At 41.6% G+C, this 18872-nt stretch overlaps 1 protein-coding gene across 1 annotated transcript in view; it reads right to left on the minus strand.

Moving 5' to 3' along the window:
• The window catches only part of CHST9 (carbohydrate sulfotransferase 9), a 245740-nt gene that overhangs the window by 11553 nt on the left and 215315 nt on the right, over positions 1–18872 (minus strand). The window contains exon 4 of the mRNA XM_082641429.1: positions 11816–11853. Coding sequence (XP_082497555.1) covers positions 11816–11853 — 38 coding nt within the window. The remainder of the gene's footprint in view (positions 1–11815; positions 11854–18872) is intronic.

The following is an 18872-nucleotide window of genomic DNA, read 5'->3' on the forward strand; positions in this document are numbered from 1 at the left end:
TTCTGTCAAATCAACCTCACTCACTGGAATAAGATATCTAACAAATCAGCTTGGGGTAGTTGACTCAGCCTCCCATGTATAAATGAGAGATAATGATGCTGACTTTATGGAGTTGTGAAAAATAAATGGAACAAATACACAATTCCTGTCATGTAGCTTTTAACCACAACTTTTACATTTCTGCCAAGAGTATCACCTTCCTGCAGTAACCCTGGGGACCTTGCATTAATCTTTGTCTCAGATTGTTAATTCGCTTCTCATACTCAGACACCAAGCTCTATTCATTTTTTCTTTAAACTGTTCATTCCCACTATCAGTGTATCACTTAGACACATTTTTTTCACACCCAGACTATTGTCATAGCCTGCTAGCAGGATCAAGCGATGCGTTCATTTGATGGGTATTTATTATGAGCATCTAATATGTGCCCTGTTTAATGGCATTGGGGCCAGAGGGGCAAACGACTCTGACAAGGGTCCTGTTCTCATGGTACTTACATTCCTGTGGGTGAAGATAGATAACGAACAGATACATGAACAAAAATTTTGATGATGATACATGTGATGCAAACACTAAAACACAGCGATGTGGCAGAGCGTGAGTGGCAGGTGGAGAGTGGGAAGACCACACGATCTAGGTGTCTAGGGAAGATCTATTTGGGAGAATCTAGTTGAGCAGAGATCTGAATGACAAGAAGAAGCCCCTGTTCTGGGAGCAGAGTGTTGCAGGCTGGGGCAACAAGGGCAAAGGGCCCTCAAAGGGGAATGAGCCTGGTCAAGTGGAGGGACAGAGGGCAGATGGTTGTCGTGTAAGTGCAAAGGGTCCAGGGACTCAAGATGAAATCAAAGAGGAGGGCAGGACCACGTGCTGTAGAAATACCAGGTCATGGAGAATGTAAGATTTAGGATTTAGGTCATGGGAAAATGTAGGCTTTTATCAGAGGTGTAATGTGAGCCACTGGAAGTTTTATACGGTGGATAACATGATGTGAAGCACATTTTATAAAGCTCACTCTGCTGGCCAAGTGGAGAACGGACTGGGGGCTGTTAAGAGTGGAAACAGAGTAGCCTGGAGAGAGGCTGGTGGTTGGTATCAGTGGAGAAGCAGTAAAAAGGAAAAACACAGGGTATGTGTGGAAATTGCTTACTGATTGATGACAAACATGCATCCCAAGCATTCGTTTTTTCAGGATTTCTCTTGTATGAAGAAGGGTGATTATCTGTCAATATTCATTGCACCATTGAGCCAATATGCGATGCATGAATCATCTCCGAGATAAGCAGATGAGGCTTTCTTGTAATCTTTCTATTTTGCTGAGATAATTTCACTTGCTTTGGAGTTTATGAGGCCATAAGTGGCTCCCATCTGTTGATGAACATATTTCTAAGAGTCATTTAGTCTCAAGTATGAAATACTTGAGGGGAAGTTAAATTGTAACTTTTATATTCTGTGTCATCTTAGTAACAGAACCAAAATTGGAAGCATGTGTTCAATTTTGGTCTTTCATTTTCAAAGCTTTAGGTCAGGCAAAGAATTAATTTCATTTGTTTACAAAGCAGATTATGCCTAATAAAATCTATTTTGTTTATGGTCACATTTTAGTCAATCCATTGCCTTAGAAAATGAGAGAAATCTGATTGGCTAATTAGTCAACATAGTAAATTACATTATTCCGCATCCACAGAACATTGGCCTAATTGAATTATCCAGTAATAGTATGACAGAAATATTTCCTTTTAATACATTTTGAGCAAGGCACATACCAGTGATGAAACAGTGAATAATCTTGTTTATTCCACCCTTGTTTGATGATCGACCACAGAATATAACATAAGACTTCCATGGATAATAACTTTTTCCACATTAAGGAAAATAAAGCAAGGTAGCTTTCAGTGGGATCCTTATTGGTACTCTGAATTTTCACTACTTGTCTGTGCATCTTTTCCTTCCCAGAAATTTGTTCTCTGATAAGTGCTAAAAAACTTTTCAAAAGAAAGTTTCAATAAAATTGGTTTTAATTTATGCACAAAGAGATAGGTTTGATCACTTTCTTTCTCTAGTGAGAGGTAGAAAAACTCTCCAGGACACTTTCTTTCACTCTTGAAATTCTGATGAGGACTGTTTCCTCAGCCAAATTCAGATACACACCAAAGTCTACACCCAATATCAGGGATGCCCATGGGATCTGCCCTGAGGGGCCAAAACCATTTATATAGCATGGATTCTACAGAATTGGCCTTGTATTAATGACCACTACTTGTTATTTTTTTTCTTTTGGGGCTTTTAGAAATATTTATTGTGGCCTAATGTTGGAAATAGTGAAATTCAAACTGATGAAAATGAAAAAGGATTACAATTTATAAATACAAAGGAAATAGCCATTTTAGCATCACTATAGGGAATAGAGCTCAACTTAAGCAATGATCTATATACACTATAAAAATATTTCTGATCCCTTGATCACTATTTCTTTTTTTTCTTTTTAAAATCAACTTTATTAAGGTATAATTTATATACAATAAATTGAATTTAAAGTATACATTTTGATGAATTATGACAAATGTGCACACCTGTGAAACTACTGTCAAAATAAAGATACAGAAAATTTCCATCACAACAAACATTTTCCTTGTGGACCTTTGCAATCCATCCTTTCTTTTGCCCCCAGCCAGATAAGGCAACCACTTATGTTTTTTGTCACTATAGGTTGTTTACATTTTTTGGAATTTTATATAAACAAAACCATGTAGTATGTTCCATTTTGCTTGATCACTACTTCTCAAAACACATTTTTTTATGTCCACAAACAACTTTTATTCAAAATGATGACTACCCTTGTGCCTCTTTCACACAATTCCAGAAGAGATCAAGTTTTCACTTGAGTCCTTCATTCAGTTCTTTATCATGAGAAGAAAGAATAACACGGGTAAAATAGTTTAAAGGTAGATTTTAAAAAATACTGTATTTTAGAATGTATATTCAATCGTGATGACAAATGGGCTCTTTGTACCAGTTTGATCATAGCTTTAACCCAAGAAGTGAAAGAAATATTTTCTATAGGGAGGAGGTGTTTGAGTTACCGAATGTTGACAGGTCTCTACTAACTGGGTTCCTGGCTTGTAGAAAGTGGATACTGAGTTGCTATGTATTGAGGAGAAATCCCAAATGATGGTGCTGACCATTTTGCTCATAACATCTGTTGAGCTGAAAAACTGCAGTTACGCAGTTATACTCATCTTCAGGTACAGATGCTAGCAAGTAGGAAGGGGTGTGATTAGAAATCTCAAAAGAGAGGAGGAAAAAGAAGAGAAACAGACTGACTAGAAATCATCTGTGGAATAGATTTCCCTGGCCTGTTGGTGATAACATCTTAGGTGGTGCGATTCATTTACTTTAGATGGTAAATTCTTTATTTTTATTCTTTCTAATAGATGCTACATTTTCAATCATTTTAGAATCCTATATTTTCTCACATGAGTACATATACAGTGACACCTTATTACTAATAGTGAAGAACTTATGAAAGAGTTTTTAGAAGTAAGTGCTTTTCTGGAAAACAGAAGAACAAGAGAAGATTTTATAGTGGGTGAGAATAAAGGTTTCTACTTCAATTCTTGTTTTATGTCCATAGTAATTTGGTCTGGGCTCTGCTGAATTAAATTGCCAGTGGGCAAAAGAGATTATCCTAATGTTTACTTTTTTTTTTTAGTTTTTAATCTCTTTTCAGGTGACAAATAGTTTTTCTCTTAGACCAGATTCATTTGATTTTTCACTTAATTAAAAAAGTAATTTAATGCTCATCAGGAACCCCAGAGTAAGTACATGCTATCTTTTTTTTTGCAGTACGCGGGCCTCTCACTGTTGTGGCCTCTCCCATTGCGGAGCACAGGCTCCGGACGCACAGGCTCAGCGGCCATGGCTCACGGGCCCAGCCGCTCCATGCCATGTGGGATCTTCCCGGACCGGGGCACAAACCCGTGTCCCCTGCATCAGCAGGCGGACTCTCAACCACTGCGCCACCAGGGAAGCCCAGTGCATGCTATCTTGATAGTTAAAATGTTTTTTAAAAAAGACCTACCACATCATAAATATCTGTTTTCTAGACTCTCACAACCAATTGCTTCAGTGCTGGTGTTAAGATTGGAGTACTGGTTAGGGTGGTCATAAGTGGGATCATTTAATTAATAGAAACACTTCCAGAACAAGTAGTAGGACAGCATAATAGTGAAGAGAAAGGATTTCAGAATGAGATCCATCCACCTAGATTCAGATTCCACCTCTGCCACTCATCATCTGTGTGCCTTTAAATAAAGGTATTTAAAGCAGCAGGGAACAGTGGCTGGTGCTTACACGGTAGGGTTGGATTGCCTGCTTCCTTCCTGGTGTGTGATCTGGGGCAAGGCATTTAACCTCATTAACATTGACTCCCTTGATTTGTACTTGCCTCCCAAGGTTACTGCTGTGAGGTTTAAATGAGATAATTTTATGTAAAACATCATAATGCCTACACACAGAAAGTTTGTTAAACAACAATAATGCTAACTATTATTATTATTAATTTAGTGCTAAGCATGGCAGGACCTGAAAAATTACTAAATCTTTCAAGCTTGAGTTTCCACCTGTATAGAAAGGAGGTTAAAATACGCATCCTCTTGGGGTTGCTGTGACAAATAAATGAGATGGCGCATTACATGACTAGCAAAACTCTTGGCCACAATTATTCAGAAGCATTCTGAGTGGGAATGATCTTGAGTGGGAATGCTCAAGTGAGAATTACCTGCATATTTGATTGCTAACAGCTCTTGCAGTGAGGCTAATAAACCATTATTTTCCTCTTGGTGTTCACGCTTTTAAAACACCTGAGGGCTGTCTTCTCCTCCCTCCCTTTGTCATGACAATATATTTCCAGAGACTACTGTCTATTGTCTTTTTCCATAGAGATCCTTACACAACGTTTTAACTTTCTTGGCTTCCGAATAAAGAGGCGAGTGCCAGCCCTTTGACACTTAGACCTGAGTATCTTCTAGTTATGAAGCCTTCGGACCTTTAATAAAGCCCATCTTTTACAAATCCTTCTTTGTTAACCACCATTAGTGCCACCACTTCTGGATCATTTCAGTCTTGCTTTCAAGTATTTTAAAAAGACTCATGAATGGGGTAGCTTTTTAAAAGCGCAACTCCCAATTCTAGAAGGTAATCTTAAAAGAGAATGAGGGGGATGGGGTCTTTACTAGCTCTATTTATGCTGAACCTGCCAAGAGAAACTCTCTTTAGGTCAAAGTTGTCTCCCTGAGTGCATTGTCATTTTGATAAGAATAGTGCAAGGTAATGCAATCCCACTTTAAATTTAGAAGTTGTAAAGTTCACGCTACACTGAAAAGGCAGCAGTGAATGACATTTCCATGTTTACATTCAAGAAAAAAAAATCAGGTGCCAAGTCTTGACCCAAGCAAATGGTTCAGCGCTCTACAGGCAGTTATGGTACGTGGACATAAGGGTGAAATAAAGGTGTGGGTCCCCCTGCCCTTTGATTCTTTCATTCCCCAGCTGTGTGACCATTATTCGTAGAGACCACGTGCAGCCTTAGCTGGGTCTTCTGTTTCTGGTTTAGACTCCTCACTTGGGAGGGCAAAGGACAACACCTAGTTCCTGCCTTATAAGAGTCAATGGCACACCAGGTGTGAGTGGTCCGGGGTACAGGGAGCAGCCTGCCTGCAACCAGCAGTTCCTCTGGTTTCTAGGATAATAATTTAGTGAGTGGAAGAATTTACAAGGGACCAGGAATTGGTTGGATACCTATGATGTGCAAGGTCTAACAGTGAAATCAGAAATGAGCCAAACGTGGTATCTTCCCTTTGGGACAATACTATCTAGTTACAAAATCACATAGGAGGGCTTCCCTGGTGGTGCAGTGGTTGAGAGTCTGCCTGCCAATGCAGGGGACATGGGTTCGAGCCCTGGTCTGGGAGGATCCCACATGCCGCGGAGCAGCTGGCCCCGTGAGCCACAATTACTGAGCCTGCGCGTCTGGAGCCTGTGCTCCGCAACAAGAGAGGCCGCGATAATGAGAGGCCCGCGCACCGTGATGAGGAGTGGCCCCCACTTGCCGCAACTAGAGGAAGCCCTCACACAGAAATGAAGACCCAACACAGCCATAAATAAATAAATAAATTAAAAAAAAAATCACATAGGAATGTCAATAATTAGAATATAGAGTAGAAAATGCAAGGGTCTATAGCAAAGGGGCAGGAAAAATAATATAGGTGCACAGAAGAAGGAGAGATTACTCTTAGCTCTGTGATGAGGAAAGCTTCATGGAAGAGGTGATATTGGAGTGAGGTCTTGGAATATGAGTAAATTTTGTACCTGCAGAGAAAGGGGTGAGTATGTTGATAGAAGAGTTTTAAATAGGACACAATAGTTTTACATAAAGGAGCAGAATGGGAAATAAGTCTAGGGAGGCGGGGTGCATGCTCTCCAAAGGAGATCATAGGGCTTTGGATTTTGTACTCACAGGTTTGAATTTTATCCTATAGACAAGAGGTGAGTGGGTTCCATCTTGGCTTCTTATTGGAATCACATGTTAAGTTTTTAAGTTGTAGATGTCTGATCAGGATCATCCTCAACATTTACAGGGCCTAGAGCAGGAGGATGAATGGAAGCCCACACACTGTATGTCTAAATATTCAGAAGTTTTAAAGTAAGTGATACAAAGACCCAGTCCGTGTTTCCACCTCTGGTCTGCAGCCTGTCTCAAAGGACTGCTCTGGGCCTAGAAGCTAAAGAAGCCCTGTCTCCTGAGGGCCACCCTGCCACAGAGGCCTGAGTGGCCCAATGGACCTTCAGGAGGAGGACAGGCTAGAAACTAGACACAGCTGGGGACTCCTGGGCAGTGGCTGGACCTGCCCCTGTCAAGGATGGGATGATTCAGTAAAGCTCACAGGATTCCTGGGAAGGGCAGGTTCCCTCACCTCAGGTCTCACTTTTCTGACCTGGGATTGCCAGGCAGCTCTAAGTACTGCCCAGAATTACACCTGCCCACTGCACCCATTTCCCAAGCACCCCAAAGGACCAGAGTGTCCAATTCAGCTGCTCTATCCCTCTCCAACATTTTGTGTGTGCTCAATTGGTCATCAAACTTTATAACATGAGGCTGGAGAGGAAAAAATAGTGTTTGTCGGGCTTCCCTGGTGGCACAGCGGTTGAGAATCTGTCTGCCAATGCAAGGGACACTGGTTCGAGCCCTGGTCTGGGAGGATCCCACATGCCGCCCGAGCAGCTAGGCCTCTGAGCCACAACTGCTGAGCCTGCGCGTCTGGAGCCCGTGCTTCGCAACAAGAGAGGCCGCGACAGTGAGAGGCCTACGTGCTGCGATGAAGAGTGGCCCCCGCTCGCCGGAACTAGAAAAAGCCCTCGCACAGAAACGAAGACCCAACACAGCCAAAAATAAATGAATTAAAAAAAAAAAAAAGTGTTTGTCTCTCTGTGCCTGTGATGCTTGAGGCCTTCGAAAGCACATGAGCCCTCTTGGCCTGGTCTAATAGTGAGGCCCTGTCTGAACCCAACCCCTGGCCCAGAATTTCTTGGGGGGTGCATGTGACATTGAGGGGGGCGGGTCTCAGGATCTGTGCTAACAAAGCTCCAGGGTGATTATAATGCACATGCAGCGTTAATAATCACTGCTAAAAATGCGGGAGGCATTTCTGTTTAGTTATTGTTTTTCAGCAGAGGAGAGATGCCAGGTGATTGGTATTTCAGAAAGTAAAGTGGAACAGAATGCAAGATGAATGGGATGGTGGTGAAGCAGTGGAAGAGCCGTGTGGAGCCACCATATAGAGCAAACGAGATGAGGGCCTGGGGGAACAGAGGCCAAGGGCTGGGTGGTGGCGGAGGAACTGGATTGGACAGGGCTATGGGAGAGCACGTCAAGTGCTGGCTGGTCAGAGGGAGATATGGAGCGGAGGATGACTCTAAAGTTTCCAGTCTGGTATGAGATGAATTGTGTCTCCCACACAGATACGTTGAAGTCCTCATTCCTGGTCCCTGTGAGTGTGACCTTGTTTGGAAACAGGGTCTTTGCAGATGTAATCAAGACGAGGTCACGGGGGTGGGCCCTAAGCCAATATGGCTGGTGTCCTTATTAGAAGAGAAGAGGCACACAGGGAGGACAGCCACGCGACGACAGAGGCAGAGACTGAAGAGACACAGCTACAAGCCAAGGGACCCCAAGGATTGCCGGCGCCACCAGAAGCCAGAAAAGAAGCAAGGAAGGATCCGCCTCCATAGGTTTCAGGGAGAGCTTGGCACTGTCGACACCTTGGTTTTGAACTTCTAGCCTCCGGAACCAAGAGACAATACATTAGTGTGTTTGAGAGCATCCAGTTGGTGAGAGTTTGTTGCAGCAGTCTCAGGAAACAGATCCATAAGCTGTAACAGCCGCCAATGGCGTTGGCCCTCTCTGAACCGGCCAATCAGCGAAGGCGAGCCTTTCTCATGACCAGCACCAGAACTGGGGATGTCCCCCCGCAACATGCACATCCCTCCCACGAGGAACCGAGCCCCAGGTTCGGTATCCCTCTTCATCAACTAGCTGTTTAAAAACAAACTATTAATTCACTATGTTTTTTGTTTTTGTTTTTTGCAGTACGCGGGCCTCTCACTGTTGTGGCCTCTCCTGTTGCGAAGCACAGGCTCCGGATGCGCAGGCTCAGCGACCATGGCTCACGGGCCCAGCCGCTCCGCGGCACGTGGGGATCTTCCCGGACTGGGGCACGAACCCGTGTCCCCTGCATCGGCAGGCAGACTCTCAACCACTGCGCCACCAGGGAAACCCCTATTAATTCGCTATGGGTTCCAGTGATCTACTATCCCAAAAGGCATAAACAGAGGTATTCATTTACTACAGGTTTCAATTGCCTACTATGTAAGAAGGCAGTTTCCAGAACTGAAGTCAAAAGTTTTTATATTCAGTATTCCCATTCTCGTACTGACAATATGCTAATTTGATTTTGAAGGTATTTTTGGTAGTATTTTAAGGTATTATCTTTAATCTATCGTAGTCAAAATTATTCAGAAAAACCTACAGGAGACTTCATGTCTACAAGGCACATTTTTCGGAGAGGAAATCGTTGCAGCAATGAACTGCCAAAGGGACAGCTGAAAAAAATGGGTCATGCATTCATCTCATTCTGGGACATGAGCTGCCTAGCGGTTCACTGCTCATTTTTGTCCTCTTCCCGTAAACAAACTGCGTTAACAGGTTACTTTAAAATAGCATACTAATCTCCCCAGTGAATTACACAGGAAAGAATTCGGCGTTCCCTCCAGAGAACTCAAATAGTTGTTTGTTCTCAGAGCTCAGGTGTGGTAAAATAGCTGTGGGCTAAAAATGCACGCTGGATATTGGCCAGTAGGCTAGAACCCTCCCTCTGCTCCAGCTCTGATTTCTCACACTGGCGTGCAACTCCTAGCTTGCTTAATGGAAGAAAAAAAAAAAGGACTTGATTTTCAATTTCAATTTAATTACACAATCTATAGTGCCTAGTGGGAAGGATTTTGGGGCAAGATTAACGCTCACCAGTGCTCTATTTTACATGCCTTTCTGATAAAGAACACTATTGATTATCCAAAGTGAGTATACAGAAATGTTTTTCAAGAGCCAGATTCTTTGGGTGGCAGAAGGGGAGTGCAGATCAAGAGGTACAAACTTCCAGTGATAAAGCAAATAAGTCCTGGGGCTGTAATGGACAGCGTGGTGACTATAGTCAATCTTAGCATATTGCATATTTGAAAGTTACTAAGAGAGTAAATCTTAAAAGTCCTCATCACGAGGAAAACAAATGTTTTGTAACTTTGGATGGTGACAGACTGTAACTAGACTTACTATGGAGATCATTTCACAGTGTACAGAAATATGGAATCATTATGTTGATTCTAATATAAGGTTATATGTCAATTATACCTTAATTTAAAAAAAATTAAAAAGGAAGGGACTTCATTTTGTGGCTCTTTGTCAGATTTCAGATAAATTAGAAGTGTAAGATGCCTTGTAGAGTTGTATTCCCGGCACATTTTTGAGAGTGGCGAATGCCTCCCTACATAGAAGAAGAAAAAATAGAAATTCTACTGTAGAATTAGAAATACAGCTGGCAGACACTGATTGAACAATACAACTATCTATTCTGAGAATGACTATATAACTAATATACTTAAGACCCTTACCTCTTAAGCTAAAGTCCAAAGGATTTCGCTGTCTTACTGGGACTGGAAACCATTATGATTTTATCTGGCACCAAATCAAGGTTTAAGACTATAAGTAAATATTTGGTGTTCTATTTTGGTGTCTACCTACTTTATTAGTTTAGCCAAGGATAAAAAGAAGGAAAATACAGGAAATGAAAATCTGCCCCAGAGAAGTGGTCTTTATTTCTTGACCAACTGCTTTACCTTGTTAAGTTAATAAAGAAAACAGTTGTCTTTATAAGGAAAGGTATTCCCTCTGTGACTTAAATAAATAAAAATTGTAGCAATAAACATTACTGGTTAACTGTTGCTCAGCCTTACCAAGCTACTTGAGTATATACAAATAGTTGAAATACAATGTTAAAGAGACTAAGTTCAAAAGGCAAATAAACTATTTGAAACGACTAATTGACTTCAACGTTGCACAGGGGTGGCATTTTCAAGTATTAAGATGGCTGCTACAAAGAGTCAATACAGTATTTACAATTTATTCAAAAGAAAAATGGTACCCGATAAGCCTTAAATTTTGCCTACTGAATTTGCAATATATTGTATTAGCCAAATGAAAGAACCATTTTTTAAGCTCGATGAATTACAGGGCATCTGGCACAGATTAGGTAGAGCTAGAACTTACTTCGGTTGGAATGACAATGAGGACCAGAATTGGAATTTATTTTGAAGCCCATTAGGAGAAGATGTTGAAAAATGTACCCTTGACTGGTATAAATGTAGACGCACCATTCTTCACCTTGGCAAGGGTGAGTTATAATTTATGCCAGAGGAGAACAACAACAACAAAAGACTTGGAGATTCTGGTCTGTGAATGAAAGCTGTGCATATTTTGCCATAGGCCAGTGTCTGAATTCCCTGGGTCTAGTGACACAGGCAGCACTGGGAGAAACTGCAGCTCAGCTGGCCCATGGGAAGAGGGTGGGATGGTGCAAGACAGGCCGAACTTGGTTTGGATGTGTGGCTACATGTCTCAAACCCCTTAAACCGTTTTACAGAATGACTCCATCTACTGGTAAATATAAAAAATTAATCAAAAAGGAATGGATAAGAAATAGTGAGGCAGGCAGGAAGACACTGGCTAAATGTGGGTAGAAATCAGAGACCAGAATGGAAAATCAACTTGTACGTTTCCACTGCTAAGGGTTTAGCTCTTAACTTGTCTGGGAGGGAGTGACTGGGCGAATTAGAACTTGGGAAAATCACAGAGGAGAGTCACCTTAGTTAAGGGAGAAGCAGATAAAAGTATCTATTTGCAGCCATGATAGAATCAAAGAGAGATCATGATACGCTCCGAGGGATGCTTATGTCAGAACTGGCAGAGCCCACTTCTCACTGTTTCCCACCCTTGGGGAGGATGTTGAGGAGGGAAGGAATGAGGTGAGGGAGACAAGGAAAGTGTATGATCATTTACAGAGGATCAGTTTATTTGTTCTCAGAACCAATAACACGTGTATTGCTCATACCCAAGAACTAGCAATGCCCCCCTTCTAAATATTTACAAATAATTATTAATATTTAAAGCAAAATTCTACATTACAGTTTATGAGAAGTGAGGAAATACCTGGTTGGTGATATGGTCCTGGATTTTTTCTCTGGTCACTGAAAGAGAGAGCAAAAAAGAAGTTCAACATTAAAGTATGAAAAGGAATAAAATACTGTACTGGTCTTGCTCTGTTCTCACTCAAAACTCCAAAAGAACTCTCCGAGCAAGAATGTGTATCACAATAGGGACATTTATAATCACTCCAATAATTGGGATAAAAAAAAGTCAAAACCGAAATAAACCACATTAGGCAAAGATAACAGAAAATGGAGTGGAAATCCAGGAAGGGTGATACCAGAGAATGTATTAAACTTTGGCAGAGAAATGGTAAAGAGATGAAAGGACCAAAGAAAAATTGAACCACAGCCAGTCAAGTCGAAGGTTTACAAACAATGACAACCTGTTCAAGCATAATATTAACACTGAACTCAAGGAACCTTGAGGACCAGGCCAGGAGATTTAAAGTGGTGGATGGCAGAGGTGCTACTTTTCTCTGACCTATGAAGATGATAAAGACGTCCTTATGTTTTGGTACTGGCAGAGACTAAAGTACAAACCAACAGTTCTATTAATGGTATCTTGGTCAGGACAGAAACAAATCAGAGTAACATAACATATGAAAAGCAACACAGGGGTATAAATAATAAAGACTCTAAAATAATAAACCTCAGTCATTGCGAAAATAGCCTAAAAGTGATCAATATCATGGGTCTTACATACAAGGAAAAAAGTCCCTAGGAATAATGAATAACCAACAAACCATCAGGAAAGAGAGGAAAGAAGACATTTTGTGGCCCTGCAGTTATTTCGTGCTTGGGAACATCTTGGTGTGATACGTACACTTTATTAAATGTGTCCTCTTAAAATTTTAATTAGGATGATTGTGTAGTGACATGCATTTATAAGAAATAATACAGACAGATCCCCTGTACCCTTTACACCGGCAACATCTGGAAGATCTATAGTACAATAATATCACAACCAGGATATTGACATTGACATAGTTGAGATACAGAACATTTCCATCACCACAAGGGTCCCTCACATTGCTCTTTTATAGTCACATCCATTGTCCTCCTACCTCCACCCTCTTCTTAACTCCTGGCAACCACTAATCTGTTCTCCATTGCTATCATTTTGTCATCTCAAGGATGTTGTGTAAATGGAATCATACATTTTATAACCTTTTGGGATAGGATTTTCTCACTCACCATAATTCTCTGGAGAGTCATCCAGGTTGCTATGTGCATTCCTGTGCATTTCTACCTTTTTATTGCTGAGTAGTATTCCATGGTAAGGATATACCAAAGTTTGTTTAGTCATTCACCGGCTGAAGGACATCTGGCTAGTTTCTAGCTATTGTGAATAAAGCTGTTATCAATATGTATGTACAGGTTTTTATGTGAACATAAGTCTTCATTTCTCTGGGATAAATACCCAGGAGTGCAATTGCTGGGTTGTATGGTAGTTGCATGTTTAGTTGTTTAAGAAACTGTCAAAACTGTTTTCAAAAAAAGATTTGTAATGAATAAGTGATATTTACCAGTCAGTTGAGCAACTAATAATAAGTATATCTGGAAATTTTACTGAGTGTTCAGTACCAGGTTAAGTGTTACATGGGATGCAGTAGAAGAATAAGGAGTCCAGAGAATGGAATGGCTCTGTTGAGTGGGATCTTAAATCTAGTCACTGTCCCGAAATACCAGGGGCCAATCTTGGAGTTTCTAGATAATAAGAACCAATTTTCTTCATTTTTTAAAATGGTACTGCCCAATCGGACCTCTTGATACATTTTAATATTTAGATTTCCCTTGTCGGATAATATGCAGAGTGTTTAAAGAAGTCTGTTTAATGGTTTGTGGGAAAAAAACTTGCCTTTTGAATTAAATCACCAGTATGTCCAAGAAGAGGGGGAAGAACATTCAGCAAGGAGAGAGCCAGCGGGTCCAAAGCACAGAAAGGAAGCCAGCATCGCCGGAGGAAAGTAAGGGGAGGCCAGCGTGGTGTGAAATGAGGCAAGAAACATACAGCCATGGTCATGTAGACCGTTTGGGGGAGATTTATGATCTTCCCCAAAGTAGAGGGAAGTCAGTTATTACAGGGGTGTAGCCCAGGATGTGAGTAGGGGCACTGGAATGCCTTGGTCAGACGTGCATTTTCAGAGGACCACTCGGGGCTGGTTGCTACCTGGGGAATAGGCTGGAGGTGACGTCAGGGGCAGCAGCAGCACAAAATCTTAGTTCTGTTTCCTTAGGAACCAAGGGAAATCTGAAGGAATTCAAGTGAAAAATAAGAGCCCAAACAATCAAATAATCATAACCTAATCATGCAGCAGCCCACTGGAGTCTAGAAAATGGAGTAGGTGACAACCTGGCATCTAATTTACAGCTCTGTCATTTACTAGATGCTTGATTCAGGGCCAGCTACTCAACATTCTGGTCCTGTTTGGCCATCTATGACAAAGAGTTAACAGTATTTACCCCTCTCCAGATTTGTGAAGATTAAATAAGTATGAATTTTGCAGGCAAAGGGTGAGAGAAGGGCATTCCAGGGAGTTGGGACAGGAAGAGTAAAGTCTCAGAGGCAAGGAGAGGGTGTGTTTGGGTAAATTGTGAGACATTCTGAGTGGCTTATATAGTATAAGCATACGTAGCACAGCAGGTGGGAAGGAAAGGGTGTGGGAAGAAGGTGAGACACCAGCTTTGGGAAAGATGACTTGAGAGGTGGGGTGGAGGATGGATTGATGGGGAGGAAGAGGACCCAAGAGCAGCTACGAATCTGCTCCTCAGAAAAATGCCAACACACAGCAAAATGGGACAATGCAGGAAGCTAGGAGACCTCTGCAGCCATGCACAGATTTGCAAGAATCTGCAGTTTCAAGTCTATTTTATTTCAACACATGAAATAAAAATTTCTCAGATTCCAGCTCCTCTGGACCATTTTTCGTCCCTCACAACTAGACTCATCAGCTGTTCAGGCATTTCCCTAACTTAATGAACTGAAAGTATGAGTTCAATGTCTAATATATTTATTCTAAAAAAATATGATCCCTTCAAGGTGGCAGATACCTCCTGAATGCTGGATGTGCAAAGATGCACACAGCAGGGCACCCACCCTCAAGGTCAAGGTCAAGTGGGAGAGAGAGGTAAGTAGAGATAAGTGGCAACACTGCATTTTAAGTGTTTTAACAGAGTTTTATGAATGACACCATGTGAGAACACAAATGAAGAGCAACCAGTGTGGCTGATCTTGGGGAACAAATAGGTTTCCAGGAGAAATATTGCCAACAACCACTCTTATCCTCCCTTTTGGCTTATGCAGAAATATCTCACAAACAACCAAGGACCACCCATTTTAAAACAATATTTATTTATTGATTTATTTGGCTGCTTTGGGTCTTAGTTGCAGCACGCAGGATCTTCTTTGTGGCATGTGGGATCTTTCATTGTGGCAGGCGGGCTCTTTGTTGTGGCACACGGGCTTCTCTAGTTGCGGCACGTGGGCTTCACTCTAGTTGTGGTGTGTGGGCTCTAGAGCATGTGGGCTCAGTAGTTGCGGCATGCAGGATCTTAGTTCCCTGACCAGGGATGGAACCTGCGTCCCCTGCATTGGAAGGTGGATGCTTAACCACTGGACCACCAGGGAAGTCCCAAGGACCACACTTCTTATTGATTTTTTTATTGGCCTTTTACTTAATGGAGTTTAAGAATATCTTCTGGATATAGGCATGTTTGAACAAATTCTTAGAGAGAGGATGAATACAAGAGCTTAAAAAAAAAAAGATGAGATAGGACCTATCCTTGGGATGCAGGAATCGGAATAATGAGCAGGTGGAACTTGAATCAGATCTTCAGAAATGGCTGAAATTTGGAAGGCATCATGAGAATGAAAACTCTGACTAGAGGAGAGGGTCTTGGGAGAAATACTGTTGCCCAGGGTGACCTGGAAACAAGTCAATTGCCTTATGTTTGCAACAGTAGACAATCTGTGGGCAATGATGGTTTCTTCAGCAGAGGTGGAATATGAAGGAAAATTAAACTGGTGAATACATTGGACAGAGTAGGGAGAGCAATTGGAGAATACATAGGCGGCTTTGGTGGGTGGATAAACTAGGTGATGGATTGGGGCCTAGACCAGGGAGGTTGAAACGGGAAGTAAGAGAGAGAGAGAGAGAGAGAGGAAAATCAAAGGAGCACATGGAAGAAATGTTTGAGAGAAACTGGTAACAAATAGATAAGGGGAATAAAGATTGGAAAGAATCATATCTGGCTTATTTAGTCACTTAATCAACAAATATCTGATCAGCTACCATATGTCACATATGGATTCTAAGCTCTGGGGATTCAACTGTGACCAACACAGGCCTGGTCCCTGGCTGCTCCCAAAGCGCTTGCTGGCTTGGTTCTCTGCTTTTCTGACATTGTCTACTTCTGGACTATAGTCTACTTTTAGCCTTATCCATTCTGTAGTGATGTTCAAGCTGTTTTGAAGGTACCACATGTGAAATCTTAAGACACAGAAAAGAAGGTGAGGTTACGAATCTCTTCCTCTTTCTTGGAGTGCAAATACGCCCACTGTATTTCTGTGTATTTCGTACGGTAATTTGATATTCTACAGCTGCCAGATTCTGGAATATCACATCCCCCCTCCTCTCCATTAAAGGGTATTTTAGGAAGGAACATGACAATTTGGGGAAGAGGACCAATATGGTGATCTGTAACAGGGCAGATCTGGCAATTTGGTGAACTAGGGCCCTGTCTTTATCTTGCAAAAGAGCACAGAACTGTAAACATTGCTTATGCAAAGGCTCAGGGACCAGGAATAGTTCAAGGGAGCCAAAGATGGGAGCCGGGGAGAGGTTTCAGAGCAGTCCATCAGTGTCTTCAGAATCTATCTACAAGACATGCCGTCTCTTTATAGCCCCTGCCTTGTTGCAGCCCATCAACAGCTCTCCCCTGGATGGTGACATCAGCCTTTTGCTGGTCCCTGCTTCCACACGTGCTCTCCCTAAACTCCTTACTACATCCTATTTGCCTTGCCCCATCTGCTTCTTGCCCATCTTTCCAACCTCACCTTGATTTCCATTCCCTCTCCCTTTCCACCCTCCAATCACTTTGGTCTTATGTGAATTTCTGGTCCTTTTGACCTCTGGTTCTTTGTGCATGCTGCTGTCTTTCCAATTTGACAGAGCTAGCTCTTTCAAATTTTCAGGTTTCAGTTTAAGACCGTAGGGGTTCTTCTCTGGTCACCCCATCTCCTCTTGTGATTCTTGATCTCAGCCCTTCGTTTATTTCTTTCCTAGCACTTACTACAACTTGCGACTGTTTTCTCGTTTGTATGTTCGCTTGCTTCTTTGCTCATTTCTTCTTCTATAGTGTGAGCTCCCTGAGGTCAGGGACCCTGCCTATCTTGTTTTTGTTTTTTGTTTTTTTTTAATTTTGTCTTTTTAAAATTTTGCTATTTTCTGATTTGAGACTACAGTACATAATCCTTAAAGTTTTCAAGTAAAAATTCTGGCAATAACATTTTATTAACAAGACAAGACCTCTTATGAGGAAACTATGTTTAAAAATAGAACAAGAAAAAGTAATAACCATTTTTATGAGGTGGCTGATTTTATTATAAGTGTAAGAGCACTAAAGAAAAGGTTTAATTTTCTATTTCTTATAGCAGTGGTTACTAACACTTAAAGAATGTGGGTCCCTTTAAAATATCAATAAAAATTAAAATATCATGACAATTGCTTATTTGTTTTTTATTAAAGATGTTTTATAAAGTGTCTATAAATTCAACACTGCACAAAAAGGAATCTGTACCTTTTTTTAAAATCTATTTTCTTCTTCTATGTTTTATTTATTTTTTTAAATTGATTTTTTTAAACATCTTTATTGGAGTATAATTGCTTTACAATGTTGTGTTAGTTTCTGCTGTATAACAAAGTGAATCAGCTATACATATATACGTATATCCCCATATCCCCTCCCTCTTGCATCTCCCTCCCACCCTCCCTATCCCACCCCTCCAGGTGGTCACAAAGCACGGAGCTGATCTCCCTGTGCAATGCAGCTGCTTCCCACTAGCTATCCATTTTACATTTGGTAGTGTATATATGTCCATGCTACTCTCTCACTTCGTCCCAGCTTACCCTTCCCCCTCCCTGTGTCCTCAAGTCCATTCTTTATGTCTGCATCTTTATTCCTGTCCTGCCCCTAGGGTCTTCAGAATCTTTTTTTTTTTCTTTAGATTCCATATATATGTGTTAGCATATGGTTTTTCTCTTTCTGACTTACTTCACTCTGTATGACAGACTCTAGGTCCATCCACCTCACTACAAATAACTCAATTTTGTTTCTTTTTATGGCTGAGTAATATTCCATTGTATATATATGCCACATCTTCTTTATCCATTCATCTGTCAGTGGACACTTAGGTTGCTTCCATGTCCTGGCTATTGTAAATAGAGCTGCAATGAACACTGTGGTACATGAGGCTTTTTGAATTATGGTTTTCTCAGGGTATATGCATAGTAGTGGGATTGCTGGGTCACATGGTAGTTCTATTAAATTGATTTTTGTTGGAGTATAGTTGATCCATCTTTTTTATTGTTGTATCCAGGGCCCAGTGCTGGCATACTCTAAGTGTTCAGTACAAATTTACAGAATGACTGACAGTATTTTCAGTCGGGGGCAGCTTGTACCAGTTCCCATATTTGAAGGGCAGCTGCTTCTGGCTCTTGCTCCCTAGTGAAAGGAGAGGTTCAGTGGTTAAAACTCACTAGATGGGGCTTCTCTGGTGGCGCAGTGGCTGAGAGTCCGCCTGCCGATGCGGGGGACACGGGTTCGTGCCCCGGTCCGGGAGGATCCCACATGCCGCGGAGCGGCTGGATCCGTGAGCCATGGCCGCTGGGCCTGCGCGTCCGGAGCCTGTGCTCTGCAACGGGAGAGGCCACAACAGTGAGAGGCCCACGTACCACAAAAAAAAAAAAAAAAAAAAAAACCTCACTAGATGGATCACATGAAGGCCTGAAGTTGACTACTGATAAATTCTGGCCCATACCAAATGCTTTGTTTTGTGA

This window comes from Mesoplodon mirus (genome assembly GCF_964341445.2).
Source record: "Mesoplodon mirus genome assembly, chromosome: 13".
NCBI lineage: Eukaryota > Metazoa > Chordata > Mammalia > Artiodactyla > Ziphiidae > Mesoplodon > Mesoplodon mirus.